This window comes from Oculina patagonica, chromosome 2 (genome assembly GCF_052425735.1).
Source record: "Oculina patagonica isolate OP01 chromosome 2, crgOcupat, whole genome shotgun sequence".
NCBI lineage: Eukaryota > Metazoa > Cnidaria > Anthozoa > Scleractinia > Oculinidae > Oculina > Oculina patagonica.
Window position 1 is genome coordinate 19,809,974 of NC_135759.1, and position 21,911 is coordinate 19,831,884.

General features: G+C 37.3%; 2 protein-coding genes across 2 annotated transcripts in view; one reads left to right on the top strand and one right to left on the bottom strand.

The window, feature by feature from the left end:
• Positions 1-3,495: 3,495 nt before the first annotated feature.
• On the bottom strand, positions 3,496-10,639 carry LOC144643414 (carbohydrate sulfotransferase 11-like). Its single transcript, XM_078502667.1, has 4 exons — positions 10,365-10,639; positions 6,468-6,629; positions 5,392-5,453; positions 3,496-4,451 (listed from the first exon to the last, which is right to left on the bottom strand). The coding sequence occupies exons 2-4, from the start codon at positions 6,586-6,588 to the stop codon at positions 3,606-3,608; spliced, it is 1,029 nt and encodes a 342-aa protein (XP_078358793.1). The 5' UTR covers positions 6,589-6,629; positions 10,365-10,639; the 3' UTR covers positions 3,496-3,605.
• A 2,396-nt stretch (positions 10,640-13,035) lies between these two features.
• LOC144643437 (attractin-like protein 1) overlaps positions 13,036-21,911 on the top strand; it is a 37,275-nt gene continuing 28,399 nt past the window's right edge. The window contains exons 1-6 of the mRNA XM_078502690.1: positions 13,036-13,247; positions 15,484-15,570; positions 16,096-16,209; positions 16,821-16,958; positions 18,358-18,539; positions 19,187-19,249. Coding sequence (XP_078358816.1) covers positions 13,051-13,247; positions 15,484-15,570; positions 16,096-16,209; positions 16,821-16,958; positions 18,358-18,539; positions 19,187-19,249 — 781 coding nt within the window. The 5' untranslated portion in view covers positions 13,036-13,050. The remainder of the gene's footprint in view (positions 13,248-15,483; positions 15,571-16,095; positions 16,210-16,820; positions 16,959-18,357; positions 18,540-19,186; positions 19,250-21,911) is intronic.

The window sequence follows — 21,911 nt, forward strand, 5'->3', positions numbered from 1 at the left end:
GCACGAGCGATCAGCACAGATAACTACTACAGGGCAATTGTGGTATGGAACATATTGGTATTACTAGATTAAATAATTATCTAGAATACAGTTTAGGTGATAACAATACAGTAAATTTATCTTTGCAAAGTACTAGCATGCATATCTAGACTAAAATTTGTTTTCTGTATTTTCAACTGTGTCTTCATTTCTGTAAAATAAGAACCTGTTGCCAATTAAAAATTGTAGGCTAAATGGGTTCTTATGAAAAAGGGGTTTAAAACGAACATTTTAGCCTAACATGTTCTTAAACTCTAGGTTGTTATTTGAGGGTTTTTACTGTTATTACAAAACAAAGATTTCAGGTTATCGAGTGTAATCCTGACCAAGCTATTTATTTCTTAGTAGTTCATTTTCAGACATTGCAACAAATTCATTGCCAGAGCATTTTTTTTTCGTTACAGACTTCGTACGTCAATCGAAATCGGACTGATCTCCTCTCGGCTTAACTGACAAATTATTAATACAACCGGTACGCGTAGAAAAATAATTCTAAGCTTTTGTTTTGTAGCCTAAAATCATTAACCCTTTCACTTCCAAACGCGCATGTAGGCGCTTTTCGGAGGGGCGGTCATTGAACCACTTGTGAAGTCATCAATTTGCATTTGTGGATTTTTGTGATAAGCAGCTGATACACCTAGCTAGGATTGATCTTTTTACAGAATTGTTCATTTTGAATATCGGTCGCATTCTGACAGAGATAATCAAAGGAAAACACGATCCGTTTTTGGTGCAAAATTGATGCTTAAACAGGCCAATATACCTGTAATTGATCATGTTTTTTCAGGGTTTTTCAACGATTGCGTCAAAACATTTTCGGTCAGAAGGAAGGACGTGAAGAGTAGAAAGTAACAAGAATAAGAAAGCCGAAAAAAAGGAAGGAAAGGGAGCAATAAAAGAATTCGGAAAGGTTAAGCCAAAAAAGTCCACATTTTGGCTTATGCGCAAGCACCAATTGAAAGTGAAACATTGTACATCTTTACATGCATGGAATCTTTGTCAAAATGTTGCTACAGTGTGAAAAAGTACTTTTCTAGCAAATTTTAGGGAAATTTAGGATCTTAGCAACAAAAATTCAGTTTAACGGTTGAAAATTCTAGAGTGAAAGGTTTAAGTGGCACGGCAAAGTAGGCAAAATATTTCTTAAGCTTTAAATAAATGACTGGCAAACGGTCCAATATGATAAACTTAATTATCACCTAAAGAAAAATAATGAAAACGAGAGCTCATCAGTTTCATGAAACCGGCATATCGAGCTGAACACGCTTTATTAAAACTAGTGTATATTCTTTGAAGTTAATACTTTGCACACCATATACCCAACGTTACACCCCTTGGGGTGCGCAAAACAAACAAAAACTACCGGGAAAATAGAATTGATTTATGTACTGAACGTTTCTCAACTTTAATGTTTCTTTAAAATCTAATTCAGTGTGAAACTGCGACCAAATATTCCTCGACCACGCTACCGTCTATGTTTGGCTTAGTAATTCAAACTCGTATAGGCATACAACAGATATGGAATGCAGTTGATAACCCCGCTCCCCTCCCCTTTTTTTAGACCAAATATACAGGTGCAACTTTCCAGTTATGTTTTCAATGGGATCACATCGGCTCTTTTTTAAACCCTTAACCGGAGCAAAACTTTATGATTCCGACTATAATACAAAGATCAGCACTCCTGTTCGCTCATTCAACCAAGAAGACCTAGCAAATGAACCATGTAAAGCGATTATTTTAATTTCGCACCACTTTTACTGTACTCAAATGGTTTAAATGCTTATAGAATAAGTCTCAGATCACATCGGTTCTTTTTTTAAACCCTTAACCAGAGCAAAACCCTATGATTCCGACTATAATACTAAGAGCAGCACTCCTGTTTGCTCATTCAACCAAGAGACCTAGCAAATGAACCATGTAAAGCGATTATTTTAATTTCGCACCACTCATACCGTACTAAAATGGTCTAAAGGATTATAGAATAAGTCTCAAACCCGTCGGGAAAAAAACTAAATGTATAAAACTATTAAAACCTAACAAAACTAACGTAATTTGAATAAAAGACTGGTCAGAGCAAAACCTCAATAATTGCGTAATGGCATGTTTATTCCATGGCCTTAACATGGGTTTTTGATAAATGGCACGAAGTAATTCGAGACGCGGTCAACACGAAACCAGTTTCCTCTAACTTAGTTTCCAAACTTTGTAAAAACCAAAAAATAGCTTTACCTGTCTTCGTCAAGTGGTACTCCTTTGATCTTGTTTTGCCCGCTAGGAGCGTAGTCCCAAGTCCTTTCCACAGCCGCCAAAAAATACTCACGGGTCATCGAGTTGGCAACGCGTGCAAGATGACTCCAACAAACAAGAAAGCTTAATGCAAAACACAGCAACATCTTGCACCAGATAAATTATCTTACATTGGCCGACACAAATTGATAATGTTTTCGACTGACAAGTGTTTATAGCGTGCTGGGTAAAATGTATCCTGCTGTCCAAGATAGGTTAATATGTTTCTTCTAATGTTTTGTGGAATGTCACTTATAATAGGGCTTGTCTTACCCATTCGGCTTTGCGGGCTTTTGTTTTTGTTTATGTTGTTGTTGCTTTGAGGTCACAAGCTTGTTGCTAATTAGCTCTTCCACTGCCCCCTGTGCTCACTTTATGCAACTTCAAGATTGTTTCTCGATGCTTGATTTCTTGCACATAAACGATTTTCTACAATATGCATTGTTAATCAACAGGGATTAAATTGCTCGCTCGCTTGGAAATTCTAAGATCCCTGCATTAGACCCTTGAAAAAGATTTGGTTTGTGTACGAGATACTGTCAATAAAGTGGAGAGATCGTTCAGGCATATAGAATTTGATCAGGATTATTTATTCCCCTTTTCTTTACTTTCAAAAGCGCACTATCATGTTGTTCTACGCTACAGCCAGCTGGAAAATAATTCCACTAATTTCATTGAACAACTAAATTCAGCAAATGTCACGCGATAAAAACAAAACAAATGGCTTGTGCCAGCTGGTTTGCGGTGGGAATAAATTTAAAAAACGGCGAGAGCCAAGTTCGCCTCTAACTTAGTTGTTTGGGACTGACTTTTGACGCAATTTTAAAACGCTGATAGAAGTTCTTTGGTATAAGATGCGTTTTCAGCATAGTTCAAAGTGCAAATAACCAAAGGCCCTGATCAGATGTATAAAAAACAATTGCAACCGCCTGCAGCAATGACTCATTCCAACGGTGGTTTTAATGAAGAATTTATATCCGAACACAAAGGGAAAACATTCGGCTAAAAAGACTAGCTGTGAACTGCTATATAACGACTCCATTTAAAAACCATTTAGCGCCTTAACTTTCGTATACTTGATAGATAAAGAGGTGCTAATTAATTAATCTATTGTGGCGATTGAGCTTCACTCTGAAGAAAATTCGGCCGTTATCAATACAATCAAGTCTGTGCGTTAATCTCGACTTTTAATGACTTTTGGGGTATAACAAAATATTCTTGTACCACTAACGCATTTATAAACAACAATACACACACGCAAGCATTGGCACAAAGGCCAACTATGACTCAGTATACTTATTTGCGTTAGTGCGATTAACAACATTTCCAAGAGACTGCGACATTTTGTATTCGAACAATTCAAAGTCACGCCGATAAACTCTTTGTAGACGCAAAATATCTTCTTGTGGAACCTCGGAATAATAGCGCTCTAAATCGTTTTTAGTTGATGTAAAATGAACAGGTGGGAATGAAACAAACTGATCTACACCCGCTTCATGTAAGACAAAGGAAGCGTCGTCCTCCAATGTCTCGTAATGTCCAATAAAGTCGAAGTTGATTTTACACGGATGACAGAGTTGGTCATAGTGACGCCAGTGCTCGTTAAATCGGCTTCCTTTGTTGCTGACGTCGATCAGATAACTGATGAAATCTTGGAACTTTATTTCTCCACCCCTGTCCCCTAAACTTGTTGCATTAGCACCCAGTCTTACCCGAACAGCTCGTTTGATTTTCTTTTCGTATTTTTTCCAAACATTGGTTTTTCTTGTGAATTTGTCTTTGTACGCGGACAAGAGTCTCTCAAACGGCTCTCGAACGAAAAGAAACTTGTAGTAGTTCTCTAAAATAAAGCGTGCTTTGGCTTTCGAGTGAGAGCTGAGTAAGTTGAACTTCTGATCGTGCACAGATTTCAAAGGTTTGCTTTTAAGTCCAACTAGATGAGCCATAATTTTCTTCCATGTGGTGCAAGCGACTTTAGGAACATAACAGTAGACAATCCTGTGTTTGTTATCCACTATGAAGTGGTTCAGATCTTTCGGCTGCAACGCATTTGTTTTTGTCCTTTCACAATAGGCTGAGAGTTGGCGTTTCCGCTCCTGTTGTCTAGAGGCCATGATGTTAGCGAGCTGAAAATGCAAGAGCATCACACAACGTTAGTATCTGGTTGATATAGACCTACAGTCTACCTACGAATTATCCCTCATTTTTTGCAGCGTTACCCGAGTGAGCGAACACGCGAGCGCGCGCAAAATTTACCTCGCACGTGGAGACGCGACGCGCGGAGGTCACATTTGATTTGTTTGTTTTCTGTTTGTTTGTATTTCTTCAATTTTTTTTTCGGCCTCCTCGCGTCGTGTCTGAGGGCGTGTGAGCCAGAGGTAATTTTCGCGCGCACCTTTGCTCACTTGACTAACTAGGGACTACTTGTATTGTTATACTGTAGTACAGTTTCGGCTAACTGTCGAAAGCTGTTATGTTTTGTTCTTTGACTTTACGTTTCGTGAGCTATAATTATTGGCTTCAAATCTCGCACAACATGCTCTAAGTAAACACTCATCGAAAACTTAAATTTTGCTTAAACAATCAGGAGAGAGCCATTAGCCCAATCACGACTTGGCGTACGACTCGATTGCCCGAATCCGCTAATTAAAAAGCTGACGTATACATATATGGCCTGAAAGCTGCAAATAAAGCCATGTAAGTTGTAACATTCCCCAGAAATCCTGCCCGAATATATGTTAATACCACAAAACATGATAGACGATCGGACAAGAAATTTCTCTTTTCAAAAACAAGTCACTCCTTCCCCCTCCAAAGAAAACAAACAAACAGACAAAAAGAAACAAAAAAAGAAAAAACGTCGGCGAAAATTTATGACTCACAAATTATTTCAAGAGCTTATTTCATACCCCTTCCCGTCAGCATAACACTTTAGTATCCAATCTTAATCTTCTTCAATCTCCCCTTGGTGCGTAAGACCATGTTGTTTTGTGATCGTGGATTATTCAGTGATGTCTGTTGTCTGTCATTTGGATTACCTAATACCCTGTTTAAAGCCTTTCTTACCTCTATTGCTTGTGACCTTTCTGATCCTGATAGAGTATCCTTAAAATCTTGAGAAGAGTGACCTGCCAAGAAAAATAAACTTACCTAGAAGAAGAAGTCCATCCACGGGGTCACTATTGACATAGTAGATTAAAATACTGCAACTTACAGACCTACGACTTAATTGGGCGAAATCTACTGACTGTTATATCGATAAACCACGCTAAAGTTGTTACTTTCAGTGTTCACAGAAACTGTCCTCCTCTGCAGCTATGGACATTTTAAGACAACATTTCTACAATCAATAAGAATGTAGGCCTTGAAAAATTAACCTGATTCTCCGACGGTCCGATCTCTGAGAATCAGGCGATTGAAAAAAAGTGATCGATTAATGTTTTTTTTAAGGGGGCTCATGTAGTTGTACGGTCCCCGCCCCCCCGGAGGAAAGGCCCTGGGCCCGCCCCGGCCAACTTCACTTATTACTTTGCTCTTACAGATTTTAAAATTTCCAACTTAGTATCTACTAATAACATATCAAAAAATAAAACAAGAGCAAACAAAAGGAAAAAAAAGAAACGTTTTTAGACCAATAAAATTAAACTTGTGATCTTATATCGGACGAAGATTGACCTTGATAATTCTTTCCTAGGGCTAAAGAAACTACATCGAGCTTCCTTAACATTGAAATTTTACAGTTGTTTGTCGGAACATTCGCCCCGAATGTCAAAATTTACATAATGCAACACTCTGATCTTCCTTCAGAATCGGATTTAGTACAAAACTCGCGACATTAACTCGCAATGCCCGGGGGAGTGGGGAGGGGAGAGGGGAGGGGTTCACAGTGTTGCGTTATGTCTGCAGTCAGCTATGGTCAATTAAGGAAATTTTCATGGTTGGCACTCGCATCTACCATAGTTCTCGACCACTAAATAGCAAGAGAATTCTGTAGACAGTTATATATCCGAAAATATAAATAGAAATATCATTAAAAAAACTTGACTTTTTCGCAAACTCCAATATTTCCAGTAGTCATCCCTTCCTCAGTTTTACTTGCGATTACTTCTTAATTGTTTGGTTGGTTTTGTAAATGCCCTTACCTTTGAATCTCTGTCTCTCTGATGATATATACAACCAAATAAAGGAAAGACAGCCTAAAAGTGCCATGGATGTAAACACCTTTTTACGGATCATCCCGATTGAATCCGCAGCGCAGACCATTGAAAGGCTCTCAAAACGGAAAAAGTAAAACTTCCATAGCCCTGAAAAAGAAACGATTTTTAGAACCTGTTTATCGTATGATTGGGTGCAAGGTTTCACTGAATACGTGAGTAAAATTCCCTGATTTAGCTATAAAAGTATGGTATTTTTATAATATTTTTAATATTAAGTAAACCCTTAAAATATTTTTAAACACTTTTAGTTAAGATTCAATATGTTTTGTAACTGGTAAATTTAATCGTTTCCGATCATAACAATTGTAGTTTAAGTGTAAATGTATTGAATGTCACCGTCTCGACTGACTACAAGTGTTTTCACTAATTACGTTTATCCGACTTTGTCTTGAGTTGCAATTCCTGCACGGTGTTATGTCTGCTTACACGCAAAGAAGGAAAAATTCGCCATTTATATGAAGATGTGTATAATATTAAAAATATCAATGACCAGCAACAATTCCCGAAAATTCAATATTAGGTAAATTTCGATATATCAGCTATTGGACGCTAACCAAATGCGCGGTCACAATTGAAGATTCGCTCTCACGTGGAGGGTACTTTAAAAAAAATTTATACGAGGAGGTTCCGCCCCGAGGTCCAGACCCTTACCCCTTGATATTCATTTTTACTGAAAAGGTAAACCTTCCGCATACATTCGATAGAAAATGATACCTTTTTCACATATCTACAGAAACTGCATCTCTTTTATTAATTTTTCAATTAAGTAACCCCTTAAAATCAGTACTTAAATGAATCTACCATTCGGTGAGGCTGTTCGAGATATTTTAAAAGGTCCTTTTAATACCTTAATTGAAATTTCTTTCCTCTACCCTTTTGTATACTCCAACTGAATTTCATACCCTTTGATATATACCTAAGGCGTCAAAAAGATGCATGCCTCTTTTGGACGGAGCCTCCCCGAGTACCCGTATGTAGTCCATTAAAGGTAGTCCCTTCTTAGGGTACGGTCTTTACTTTTCGCTCTGTCCCGATTTCGCTCGGCAACTTTTGAGCACCTTTTAAGCAACTTTTTGCCATTTCTAGACCGACGATTTCCAAAAATTGTCCGAGTGTTGTTTGATGGCCATACGAACGTTTCCAAGTATTTTTCGAACTTTTCCGAAGATTAACGAAATTTGCTGAAGATTTCCGAGGAAGTTCAGAAGATGCTTCAACTTTCGGATCATTCGGCATTAAAAACTCGTCAGTAAACATGACGTCATCCGTTTATTCACGATTGTTCGTTTTGAAAGAATTTTTTGTGTAATTCAACAAATTTTTGCCTTATAATGTTATTGAGATATTTCTTTTGCAGTAAGATTGCATGGAAATGCTTAAAAATCTTATTACCGCAAAGGTTGACAAGCATATCTACCTTGATTTATAAAAAGGTGGCTTTCGGGCTGTTACGGAATGTATGGGGTTTCCTTTTTATTTTTTTTGAGGACATGGAGAATTCTTCGGCTCTCTTTCAATGAAATGTTGCCCTGTTTGAAGTAGTGATTTCTAGGTTACTTTTTTTCCTTCCTCCATCTCTCGCATCTTTTTGGCATTCCAGTGAGCATTTTTCCAGCATTTTACGAGCACAATCGGGACAGGCTTAGGAGGGCTCCATGAATCTGACTTCTTAGCCGGAACCTTGGTAAATATCAGTCAGCGACGCCACGTTTAAAAAGATTATATCATTCTGGAAAGATTATTTCATTATTTTTTAAGATAAGGGACTTAGCCGGTCATGCAGTCAAGGCTTTTAAACCCAAGATAAATGCGATCATAGACAAACGCAGAAAAAGAGACACGGACAAAACATCTTCAGATAGTTCCTAACAGTATGTTTTCTGCACCGTCTCCTTCTCGCCACTCCAAGAACTGAGAGCCGTTACATGTAGCACACTATTCAAAACCTTTGGAAAGTACCTTAGTCTAAACCATGCTTGTTTAGGGCGTATTTATTTGCAACATATGCGTATAGGCGTCGCATTTGCCTGTTGGAATTTTTTTTATTGTTTTCGAGCTAAAAAAAACAATAAAGAATTCCAAAGGGCAAATGCGACTGCTTTACGCGTATGCTGCAAATAGATACGAACTTATTTTCGATTTATTATTATATTCTTCTGATGATTTTTTTCTAGCTTATAAACCTGATTATTTTTAGGTTTTCTTCCATTTGAAAATAATTTTCTATACATCAAAAACTAATGACTTAATATGCCGTGACATATAGATCCTTTGATCAAGTGGTACTCAACAATATTTGTAATGGGTTTAGCCTTGTTTGTGCGAGATACATCGAATTTCTCACTATAACAGGAAATATTAGCGCACCGTGCAATGTTTAAAGTTGTTAAGACTTTCAATCCAATTTATAGGCTCGTCTCATCCTCAACGATACTTGAGAATTGCCATATCCCCTATTGAACATACCGAGGACTGTGTTGTGAGCTCGAGTAGATTAGCAAAACATTGGCCAATTTTGTCAATATGCACCGAAGAGAGAGATCAAATTAGAAGAGATTTGTAATAAGTGGTTTTTAATATAGCCAGTCACTGGAACCTCGTCTTTTCTAGAGTCCGACTTTTTTTTGGAAAAATTCCACTTTTGGTCACTTTTCTATCGCTGACTCTAAACAGGTCAGAGCACCCTGTTCTAAATCCTATGAAAGACTATATAGTGGTTATTACTCAGTAATGGCCGTCTCAGAATAAAACTGGCTTATAAAATCCCGGGGGGGTTCTCCCTTTTTGTTTTTTTTCCCTTGTTTTTTTTTTTTTTTTTTTTTTTTTTTTTTTTTTTTTCCTTTTTGTATATTTTTTAAAAAAAAAACCCAAAAAAAAAAAAAAAAAATAAAATTTTTTTAAAAAATGTTCTCCTTTTTTTTTTTACCCACCCCCCCCCCCCCCATAAAATAACATGTAAAAGACGTTGTCGCTTAAAAAGGTTTTTGTTTGTTTTGTTTTTTTGTTGTTGTTGTTTTTTGCACGGGTTTTCAGTAGATTTTCTTAGCCGTTTAACCACCCAACAAACAAAAAAATCAGTAAACGGGTCGCACTTGTTTACAAATAGAGCAACAAATTCAGTCAAAACAAAAAACGGATTTAGTTTCAACGTGAACAAAGGGTTACGACTAAAACATCTGCCGGCCGGGGATGATTAATGCATTCTGATCAATTCAAAGAATTTTGAGTATATTTCACTCGAATTACTGTCCACTTTATTCTGTATTGCTTTAGCCAACTTGTTTTATATAAAAACTATCAGAAAATTGTAGCACCGATTCGACCGCTTTGCGTGATCACAACAGCGACTCATTGCCATGCCGTGACTTGGTTCATTTCGTATAAACATTTGTTAATTTTCAATATGTCAAATTGACCAAATTGCATTATTTTCGCTTGGTGGTCATGAAAATTCAGTTCGCCTATGGGTAGCTGGAAGAAAACCTGAGTTTATAGTGTACAGTAGCTTACAGTTTAAAATAAGAAGGGATTCTACAAAAGGTTCTATTAAATAAGGCTATTTTAAGACTTAAAAACAGGCCGGTTTGCAATGAAAATGAAACCAAATACAGCAAATGCACGAGATGATTTGAATAATGAACTCTCGAGTTTGAACAAGCCTTTCACGAAGATACACACACAATACGAGAGAGAAAAGGGGGCTTCGGTATAAAGATAAACCAAACAGTAACATTAGCGAGTGATTGAACACTTGAAAACAGTACGATACTTAGAACTACTATAAAGCAAAAGACGAAACAAACAAAACCGGTAATACCTCACCTCTAGAGCATGCGAAAGATGTTTCTTTTTATCTCTCTTTCATACACGTTGACATTTCCGTCAAATAGCATCGATGTTTAGACCTCTGGGTTTGTTTTGTCCGGCGATACGAGACCGAGACCAAGAACACAGTACACCGAAACCAAGGCAAGCGAGGCAGGTTTAAATGAACCAGACGGCGAACTTATGCTAATAATAAGCTAGTGACAGGAACGTAAAGGCTTCTCCTGCTCCCGGTCTTGCAAAGTTCAGCGCACTCACCTTTATAATAAGATGGGAATGATCTGAGTCGTAATGAATTGCAGGTGTCCTCGGGATGGATTTACAAGGCCGCATTCCAAATGAACAATGGTTAGAGGTCTGGTGACGGGAACGCCTGCATCGGCTGCATGCTGGCTTTTTTTTTTTTCTTCCACCAGTAGGCTTTTGTACATTATTATGCTTCTGTTTCCCCACTAAAATGCTCCACCTTTATGCTCCATTTTTGCCACTAGAATTCTCGGTCTCACAAAAAATTCACTGAAATGCTCGAGTAATGTTCATTATACAGAGCTTTTTTTAATTAATTTCACTTTTTTTAATACAGGGTGTTAACGGTCTTAACGCTAACAAAAATGTATAAACAAACATGGTCGCCTTAAACCTAAAACCGCTGGTTTTTTGTTTTGTTTTGTTTTCTACAGTCTCCACTCAGCTGTATTAGTTTTGCATTTGATTTTTTTTTTAATTTCATTTTCTCTTTAAAAAAGTCATTTTTATTTTCTCTGCTACTAAAATGCTTGAATAACACCAGCTTAATGCTTTTTCCTCACTAAAATGCTCAGAAAAATGCTAGCATTATGTACAAAAGCCTATCCACCAGGCTTTTCATTGACGCGTCAAGGGACAAAATCCTCGACAGTACCGGCAGCTTAGACTGTCTGCGACGCAGGCTACCAGGGACAGGAACACAAAGAAAAAATATCCACTGACTATAGATCAATCTCCTTGAACTCAAGGACAGTGGATACACGGTTGTAAAAAGAGACGGAATGGACCGCAGGCTTCTACTCAGTAATTTTTCGTCATCCTAAGCCTTACATTTTTGGTGAGAAATGTTTGTAGATGACAGGTAATAGATATTCAGATACCTAGATTTTTTTTAAAAAAAACAATTCTTAGAGGGCACGCCTCCGCATCCCCTAGTAAGGCGCGAGTTTGCGCTATCACCACAAACCTGACAACTGCTAAGGCTTTCCTGGATCTGCCACTGGGTGTGATTAACCTCTGCTCTGGAAACAGTGAGTGGAGGGGGACAGGGGGGCGGGAGTCCGGGAGAAATGGGGCGGGAAGCGGGAGGAGAGAGGGCGGGAAGCGGGACTCTTAAGGTGGCGGGAACCGGGAGAAAACGAGTAAAATTTCGTAACATTTCATTATATTTCGCAATGGACATGGAACAAACAGGAGAGAACAGCTACGGGAAGGGGCAGGAGGCGGGAGTAAAAGGTACGGGAGGCGGGAGGTTGAGACCCCCCTGTCCCCCCCCCCCCCAGTGAGGCTACCTCCGTGATCACTTAAGGGGTTCTACGAGTGACTTCACCTTTATAATTTCTTGATAGAATCCGAATTCTCAGCTAGAAACTAAGTAGTCCTTACAAAACTGCATGGAATCACTTCAGAACGTGACCACACTAAATATTTGACTCGTAAATAGCAGAAGATTATGACTGGGGGCCGAGCGGACAAGATGGTGTTCAGTCTTCTCCGCTCGGGATTGCCCGCTTTGTCCCGCAAGAATAATGGTGTTCTTATTGGCCATTCAGTTTATCCTCAAGATGGCTGGATATCGGTCCTGTTCTTTTTTGTTCTGCGTGATTATGGACGGAGACGCAAACACACCAGAAAAGGACTCACTGGCTTAAAGTGTGATAGATAATACTATTATAGAAAAGTATACACGGTTTGTGTATGCGAACTTCTGGGACTTGAAAAGTTGAACGTTACCTTTAACTTTTCGTGCAAACATCAACCGTCCACACATTCCCTCAATTATACTGTGGCATGTAAAGCAAGTAAAATCCAAGCCCAGCTTTAGTTCAGCGCGAATATTAACTCGCCGTTCCCCAAGTAACCGAACGCTTGATTTCCATCCATCAATCATCATCCGTCCGTCCGTCCGTCAGTACGTACGTCTGTTCCATCCGCTTGACGCTTGCACTAAATTACGCGCGGGAAAACATTGTTTAATAAAATAAAAATAAAACTAAAGTTCTAAGGCGCTTTACAATTTTAAAAATTAAAAATAAACTAAATAACTAACAAGACGAATAAAAACACTTTCAAAATAAATAAGTCTTAAGATCACACTTAAAGATATCTAAGTCCACTGCCAGCAGATGGTCGGGTAGGCCGTTCCAAAGTGTCGGCGCACAGACAGAAAAGGATCTATCGCCATACTTAGAATTGGACCGAGGAACCTCCAGAAGACCCCTAGTTGAAGATCGTAATGGCCTTGCGATCAATTAGATCCAACTGTCTCAGTTTTTACCCATTTCAGTTGATTTTTATGCGTTGCAGATTCAGGCGGAAACGAAATTGCTCACTGCTCCCACGCGAGGTACCGCGAGGTGACCACGTCACGCACGCAAGTCAGCGTCATATATCGCTGACTCAGTTGACATTCCGTGGTGATGAAGATGATTCCGCCATGTTTATTATGTTTGGCGAACGAAGGTCGTCTTTGACACTTAGTTATTTGCTGTTCGTAGTCCTAGGATGTTTAGTGACAGTCTCAAATCAGCAGTGTAGTAAGAACACTGATTGCAAAAATGGTTACTGCACTTCGGATAAGTGTATTTGCAATCCTGGCTGGTGGGGTAGTCTTTGTCAGTTCTGTCGACTCAGGTACGAACACAATTATCTTTTGTAAGCTTGTATAACCTTTAATACGTATTGCTAGGAGTCGCTTGTTACTTTAAACTGTATATTATTTTCTTTAACCATCTTACTACATCATTCGATCGCGTAAAGTTCAGCTGGAAAAGCAAGCTTAGCGTAGAAGCTGTTTGTGTTCTAGTAGTTCAAATGTGAAACATACTATTTGGATTTTGTATTGGCTACAAAATATGATTTTATACTCCACGTTAAAGTGGCTTATGGTGAGCTTAGATTCTTTTTAACTGATAACTATGTACATGTGATACGTACATGTAACTATATATTGACTGGCGTAATTATAGTCTTAATTTTATTAAATACATGCTAGTACCATTAGTTGCATCTCGAGATAAATTCGTATTCTTGAGTTAATTATCCAATTTCTGATTTATGTCTAATATAATATTAGTGCCGCATTTCTTAACATGACAGCACTGCACTGAATCGAAATTGTTCCATTTATATAGAACTAGTGTACATTAAAATTTTTCATTGTATATTAAAGTCAAACAAATGGCAAGAGAAGGGACCAGAATTATAGTTCATCTTGACTCTTAACTCCCAAAATAAAAACCCTATAAATCTATATATATGTTGCAGTTAATTTTCGATCTCAGTTAATTTTTTTATTTTAACTAGTTAGGTTTTTTTTCTAACTAGTTTTTTTTTATTCTAGGTTAATAAGTAGAAAAAGTAGAACACCTCCCCTCCCTTGATATCTCATACCCCCCCCCCCATCCTTACTAACCCTCCCCTACTATCTGCTGTTATCCCGCTCCCCTAAGTACTATCATTTATTTATTTTTCCTTTTTACTAACCTGCACTGGATTTGAACTCTCAACCTCTGGATTTGCTGTCCAACCCCTTATCCACTTTGCCACGTAGGAAACGTTGGGTGAACCACTATTTTTTTAAAATATATGATACCCTTACCCTAACCCCATTATTTAACTAGTTAAAAAAAATCAACTAGTTAGAAAAAAACTAACTAGTTAAAATAAAAAATTAACTGAGATCAAAAATTAACTGCAACATATACACTGTACATCTTAAAGTTATTGCTATTAATAACATTGCTAAATTATATATAGTTACAACATTAAGGGCCTCTTCACATGAGCCTGGTTTACGGGCTGTCTTGGTTACCAGGACAGATTTTGACATCTGTTCATAGGGAAAATTTTAGCCAGTTGACAGGGATAAAATTCAAGAAAGGAAACCAAAATGGTGACAAATAAAGTTGCATTTTTTGCGACTATCATAGCTTCATCGACCCTTGTAACCTTACAACTCGCATATTCCTAAAGTGGAAATAGATACAAGGCAAAATTATGCCAGTTTGACTGCCTGGTTACGAAAGGGAAGCTTTTTTCTCAAAAAAAAGTTGCCATCCTGGCGACCAGGCTGGAGTGTTCATGTGGGAAAATTTTCTTCCTGGTTGCCAAGATCTCGGTTGCAGAAACCGAGATATCGGTAACCGGGCTGGCACGCCTTCTCATATGAGCACATAGAAAATTTTACAAAGAAAATAGGAGTGAGCTGAGATCTCGGTAACTGGGCCAGCCCGGTCAACTGGGATCCTATGAAGAGGCCCTAAATTGTGTAAGAATTCTAAGTGCTGCTACATGTAGGTACATGTAGGCTGGGATAAATTCTGCTTGGGCAATGAAATTCTGCTTGAATTTTGCTCAGTATTATGTTATTATTAATTATTGAGTTTTCTTTTTGTTATGTGATTTTAAATTCCACTGAGATTTTGTTCTGTGTGAGATTACAGTACATTCTCTATAAGTTTAAAATAGTGCCAGATGGATGGATTGGACCAAAAAAAAATGTGGCACAGATCGGCAGATTTACAAACCCCTATTCATTACCACCCCTCCCGTAAGCATGGTTGTAAGCACATATTTATAGCTAATGTTATGTGAAGCGAGATACAAATCACAAGGTATTTTAGATAACACTTTTCTTTTGTAAATTTTTACTTACATGTACATGATGATTGTAATCTTTTTGTTATTGGTGTTTTCCAAATGTTTCCTGAATTCTGTTTAAATTCTGCTTGAAAATGTGGAATTCTGAAGGTATAATACCTGCTGCTAGAAGTAGTGAATAATGCTCAAAATGCTGGCAGAATTTATCCCATCCTACTGCCAGTAGCCCATCTTCCTAATTCTATTAATATTTTTTTTTTGTCACAAGATTAAATCAAGAGACTGGTATAATAACAGACGGAGATGGTAAATATGCCAATCCTTCTAAATGCTCGTGGCTTATAGATTCTCAGAGGTAAGAGTCTTTCTGATGTAAATTTTTTAAAGTACTGGTCAAATGATTGTAAGCTGACACTTACAATGTGCATGTACATGTAATTAAGAGATGGGTTTCTGTGAGGCCTTCCAAGGGGGTAGCCATGTCGCAATGTCGCATGTTTATGAGAACCCATGCCACCTAGCTAACAGCTGTAAATGTTGCTGTCCTTTTTTTACCCTATTGTGTTGCTGTTGCATTGTGTCGCTGTCGCATTTCAGTGTTGTAACGATGTCGCTTGTCGCTGTTAAAATGTTCCTGTGTCGCTTGTATTCAGGGTCATGTCGCTTGTTGCTTTTACCCCATGGAAGGCCTCTTCTGTCTTGAAAAGCAAGACTATGGTCTTTAAAAAACCTCTCTTGTCTGACAACATCAATCAAAGAGTTTCCTAGCTTAAAGCTTATTAATAAGTGTTTACTACAGTCATGTACATCATTTTAATTACTTTTTTATGTTGACAGTGATTCTTTATTTACAAACTGTCTTTTATTTTCATTGTTACAGGCCAAACAGCACTATTAATTTGGATTTTGAAGAGTTTGCAACTGAATGTAACTGGGATCATTTGTATATATATGATGGGAAATCTGTTGAAAGCCCCTTGATAGCAGTAATAAGGTACAAATCTGTACATGTAGAAAGCTGCAATGTTAATTTAAGGTGGCTCAAGCAAATTTTTTAGTGGTGTCATTGTTTAAATTTATTTTTGGTTAGAGTTTTTTCAAAAGAGTTTGATTTTGATTTTACATGACTGTACATTGTCATCATAATTTGAAACAAAGGGAGATAAAAATCAAACTGGTTTGAAAATTTTAAACCAAAGATAAGTTTAAACCACAACAGCAATTTTAGCTTATAAATTTTGAACTGAAATATGCTGTACAGTACGTTGTACATTCATGAAATCATTTTCTTATGTGATGACTAGAGACAGATGAAAGTTTCAGTTGAATTGGGTTTTATTGAAATCATCATCACCATAGAAACACAATGAAGCTAGTGCTTTTTTGCATAAAGTTGATTTTCAAATTTCAACCTTTTAGGTTGCGAAGTTGTATTAATAAACTATCTATCTCAAAGCCTTGAGTGTGGTGCGCGCATTGACTTGAATTGAGAGAGCGCACGGAATCTGTGTTCAGCCACCTTAAAATACTCTCACTGACTTATTAATCATAAATAACGATAAAATTAAAGTTAAAATTAATGTTTTTTTGTCTGTTAATATGCAGTGGATTAATAAAAGATGGGTCAATGGACAAGTACTCAGATGGGCCAGTTCTGAAGTTACGGGCCAAGTCAGGGGCTGCTTTTCTATATTTTTACAGCGATAAACATTATGTTGAAGATGGATTTAGAATTAAATACAGGTGGGTGGTGTAGCTTGCATGGGATTGCTCCACTGTCAATGCATTGTATGCGACATAGTAATTAAACATTAGAGAGTGTTTCATCACAGTAGTTTCCAAACACCGAGACGGAAGTTGACGAACTTCAAGGTGTATGAAAATGTGATGAAAAATTTTACTGAATGTTTGACGTACATGTACTACATGTAAAATATCTCAAATTAAACTTAAACTATTTAAGTGTAAATAGAGACAAAATCATAATTTAAATCTATTCTATTTCAGATCGGATTTACAAACCACCGTCACGGTTCTGATTTCCTTTATTTTAACTTCAGTTGGTGAATTATTAATTAATGAGTTTAACTTGTCACATAACCAAAACTGGCACATATCTGCTGATTTCCTACTATTAGTAATAATGCCCTTGTTTTTAAAATTTGCTCTAATGTTCATCCATTCACTTTTTTACCCAAATAACATTTTTATTATTGCATTCAACTGAATGGACTGTAAGATACGGGAAACACTCTATAAGATACATGGTTCCATACTTGTGGTCAAGGCTTTCAAGAGATGAAAAAAAAAAACTGTGATACCCTACATTCCTTCATATCAACTATAAGAACTGAAGAAGAGACATAGCTAGCATCTTTAATTTGCTTGGGGATAATTGTGAAACTGTCCCCTATGTTTATTCTGACCTGACTTTACTATAATTATAACTATTAATATTTAATATTTAGTTGTAATATACATGTAATACTTATTTATTTTCACATTTATAATTCCTTTTTTTGTGTGTGTGTGTGTGTGTGTCCCCAATTAGCACCGATGCTAAATACCCCAGACACGTTTAATAAAGGTTTTTGTTGTTGTTGCTGTAACAGTCAAGCAAGACTGATATTGGAATGCCACCAGAATTAAATTGTCATGTTTGGCAAGTACATGTAGGCTATAAATGGACATGCCTAGTACATTGTATGAAAATATTTGAGGGATGATAAAAACAATACGACTCTAGCCTCAATTTACTGTAGCTTCAAACAGTCATATGCACACTCAAAAATCTTTGTCCTTGGACATTATCTGTTCCACAAAGATCAAGTTTTCAAGCTGTTCTCTCCACCTTGGAACAGATAACATCCTCATAGAAATATCTAGTATCTATCTTTCTATCTTGTCTAAATTAATTTTCACACAAAATGAAGTTTATTGTTTGTTTATCACTACATGTATTGTATGTTTACTTAATGTTTATACAAAATAAAATGTTAGATGTTGCTCCTGTTTGTAAAAAATGCAACTTTGATGATAACCTACATGTACATGTACATGCACAATGTACATGTAGTTGGTATTTTGCTGAAAAAATTAAATTAAGCCACTGATTTTCATTTTCTTCTAATACTGTACACAGCATATCAAAGGATTGCTCAGCCAAATGCAGTTTCCATGGGCATTGTGACAAACATGAAAACTGCGTGTGTGATGTAGGATGGGCTGGCTTAAATTGTGATATTCAAACCTGTATTTCTGAGTGCGTCAATGGATATTGTGATAACACCACAAGGCTGTGTGTCTGTGAGTCTGGATTCACAGGTAAAAAAAATTCTGAAAAATATATGTGTACCACTGTTTCAAGACAGATTGTCTTACAGGTTATTCAAAGGCTGAGTAGCACTATCCACTGGAAAGATCGCCATTCACTGGAGAAGTGTTAGCAAAACAAACAAACAGCATTGAATGGTGATATTTATCTAATAGAGATCTGGATAAGTTTCTTTTTCTAGACAAAGAGAAAACCAAGTATTCACAGCAAGTAGGAGTAATAATTACTCTCTACGCACGAACGGCATCAATTTGTGTAAAAAAATGTACATGTACAACTAATATTAGACAAATGTATGGGAAATTAAAAACTTAACTGAATGCTATCAAGCCCAGCCACATCATTCAAACTCAGTGAATAAAGGTTTTTGCCTAGTATCTTAACTTTACAATTCATAAGTTGTCCAGAATTCAATTGTTGTTACAGATATTGCCGTCGAATTCCCATACAAACACTGTAATTTCTACCCACTTTGCATACCTGTATTCGTCAAAATGGGGTTGAAAACTGTGATAAGGCCTGTTCCTCAGTTGCAACCTGTTTTTCTATATTTTTTTTTAAAGTACATGTACCCTGATTTCAGTTGAACCTGTTACAGTTAACAGTAAAGTGAAGCACTGTTTTCTTTGTTGTATAGGTGCTTCATGCAATATCACTGGTAATAGAGGACACTGGGTTCAGCTTTTCTCGAAAGGGCAAGGTACTGTAGAACTGATATAGTATGCATTAGGGTTTTTTTTGAAGCGCTTGCTAAGCTCAGCCAGTGACTGTCATAAGGAAGAAGTTTTTTATTATCCATTCAGTATACATCCTTTATTAACCAACTCGATCTGCTTTGAAGAGTACAAAATTAATACCGGTAATAGGCGAAACAAGTACAAATTATCAAACTGTTTCCTGCAAAACATCTTTGAGCAGCAGGGTGTTCATTAGGCATTGGAGATCGGAGAATTCTCCAGCTACTACGTAGAATTCTCCGACTAAATTTCAAAGGCCTGTACCTATTTTTTTTTTTTAAGATGTGGAACCTTTAATAATCATCTTCCGGTCACTTTACACTATTCTCCTCCTATTACAATTCTTAATGAAACCCTGAGCAGGCACCTTTGCAAAATCTATAACGCGAAGATACATTTAACAGTGCACTGTTGCCTGTGAATGTTGACCAATGACTGTCATTTTACTAACTAACAATTAAGATGGATTCCGCTGAAAGTTCAAGCAATGAGTGCGAAAATTAAGTACCAAAAATCTGCTTATAGCACGGCAATATTTTGTATACTATTTAAAAGATCTTACTGAAAATCATTAATTTTGTCCTAGTGACCCCGTAATTAAATTCTAAACCATTCTCGAGAAAATCAAAGCCAAACCTCATAAAAATGTTCAAAACGCGCGCCATTTTGTTTTGAACTGGCGCGAAATATCCGTTTTAACTGGAATATAGATAATTTCAAATCCATTTTTCTCTCGCGGGGTCAGCTTGAGGGCTAAAGTTTTGGCAGGTTTTTGTTAGCTGTACTTAAACTGTTACCATGCTATGAGGTCTCTTTGGTAACTTTGTTTTTGCCTGTATTGCTCGAATGTTGGGCGGAAACCGTCTTAATCACTTAGTACAGCATGTTATAATTATTATTTATTATTATTATTATAACTGGTCCCTTCAGAAACCAGTTAATTTTGTTCCCCTCAAATCTCAGTGTTTCCCTCTGCCAGCGCTCTGCCTCGGAAAAGAAAGTTCAAGACTGTTTCCCTTGGGACCAGTATGCATAATTATATTACTGTATATAGACTCAGCATATTGTTTAGTGTATATTTATTGCCAGGCAGTGTTATAACACCTTTAAGGGCCCATTACAGTATCTCGTTGCCAAGCTACGCGGTTGCCACGCAAGTGCAATTTTATTTCCGGTTTTCTCGCATTAGCGGCTAAATTTTACGCGAGTTTAGTTCCCTTTCGGTTGATTCTGAATCATATTCCTATCACAGAAATTTGTTCTGCAGTAAAAGCAAACTGGGTAAATGGAAATAAAGAAACGTTTTTCATACTAAATGATTGCAAAACATATACGAAGCCCGAAGCAAGTATCCGAAACCGCCGAAATATTTTCAACAGCAGTGTCGATGCATTAGAAAACATGCGAATGTGCGGCGCTACCGTGTTTTTCATCAGTTAACCATTCAGCTCACTGAAGAAATCTGTGAAAGCCACGGGCAAAAATTAAAGCATTGTCACCTGAACTAAACCAGGCTCATAGAAAAACAACGATTCATTTCGTCCGCGAAACGAAGATAAGGTAATTTTTACGCAGTTCTCGAATAAATATTTAGGAATGAACTCGATTTATCTGCCGTAAATTGCTTGCAGAAACTGCTAAAATGATTAGTACAGCAGTCCTACCACATGACAAATTCACAAAGGTTCAAAACTGCGAAAACTTAACTATATAAAACACCTGTATAAAAACACTTCAGCTAACAAACGTAAACTATTTAAACTACGAATTGTAGCCTTCTTGCTCAAAGCATCACCGTTTCCACTAATTCGCAAATTACGAACCGAAAATAAAGAATCTCACACTAAACTCTTTTTAATACTTACGACCGACTCTGTTTACATTTGTGACCCTCCATGGGAAAACACGGCTTATCGATAAAAGCGTTTTTCGGGGGGTTTGAGGTCACTTAGAAACCCTTTGGAAACCCGGTTTCGGAGGTTTGAAACCCTTTGAAAACCCGTTGAAACCCTTTTGAAACCCTTTGGAAACCCTTTGGAGACACTTTGAAACCCTTTGGAAACCCTTTGGAAACACTTTGAAACCCTTTGGAAACCCTTTGAAAACCCTTTGAAACCCTATGGAAACACTTTGACCTGTTGAAAACGCTTTGCGGACTCTTTAGAAACCCTTTTGAAACGCCGCTCTTTTAAAATCGTTTTTAAGTTTTCTTGGTAACAACTGTGAATATTTCGCTTTGCAAACACTTTTATTATCCTTGCAAACGCTTTCGGGTGATTACGTGGCTTTTAAATAGCGAGCTAAACCGAAAGTTTTCGAGGTACGCGCATTAAATCACCGTTCGACTCGCCCGCAGTGAAAAGCCGCCGCCAATATTGACAACATTGTTTAATTAACATTCAAGAGAGAGAAAAAGCCTTTCCGCCAGCTTCGTACTTCTGCTTCCAAAATTTCTCGTCTTTTAAACTGGAAATATTGTTAATTCATTTCAATGATTTCGCTTTCCGTGTTATACTTCAGAACTTTCGCTACGTGCTCAATATTTTGTTCAGAATGTAAATAAACTAAAATCACGGCGTCGAGATCTAGAGTTCTCAAGTTTCAACACGCATTCAAATGAGATCT

What these genes read in the sequence shown, in the direction of transcription:
- LOC144643414 (XM_078502667.1), bottom strand. Translation starts at nt 6,588, where the DNA reads ATGGTCTGCGCTGCGGATTCAATCGGGATGATCCGTAAAAAGGTGTTT. An exon ending in AGAGAGACAGAGATTCAAAG is followed by an intron (nt 5,454 to 6,467) that starts GTAAGGGCATTT and finishes TTTTCTTGGCAG; the next exon opens with GTCACTCTTCTCAAGATTTT. An exon ending in AAAGGTCACAAGCAATAGAG is followed by an intron (nt 4,452 to 5,391) that starts GTAAGAAAGGCT and finishes TTGCATTTTCAG; the next exon opens with CTCGCTAACATCATGGCCTC.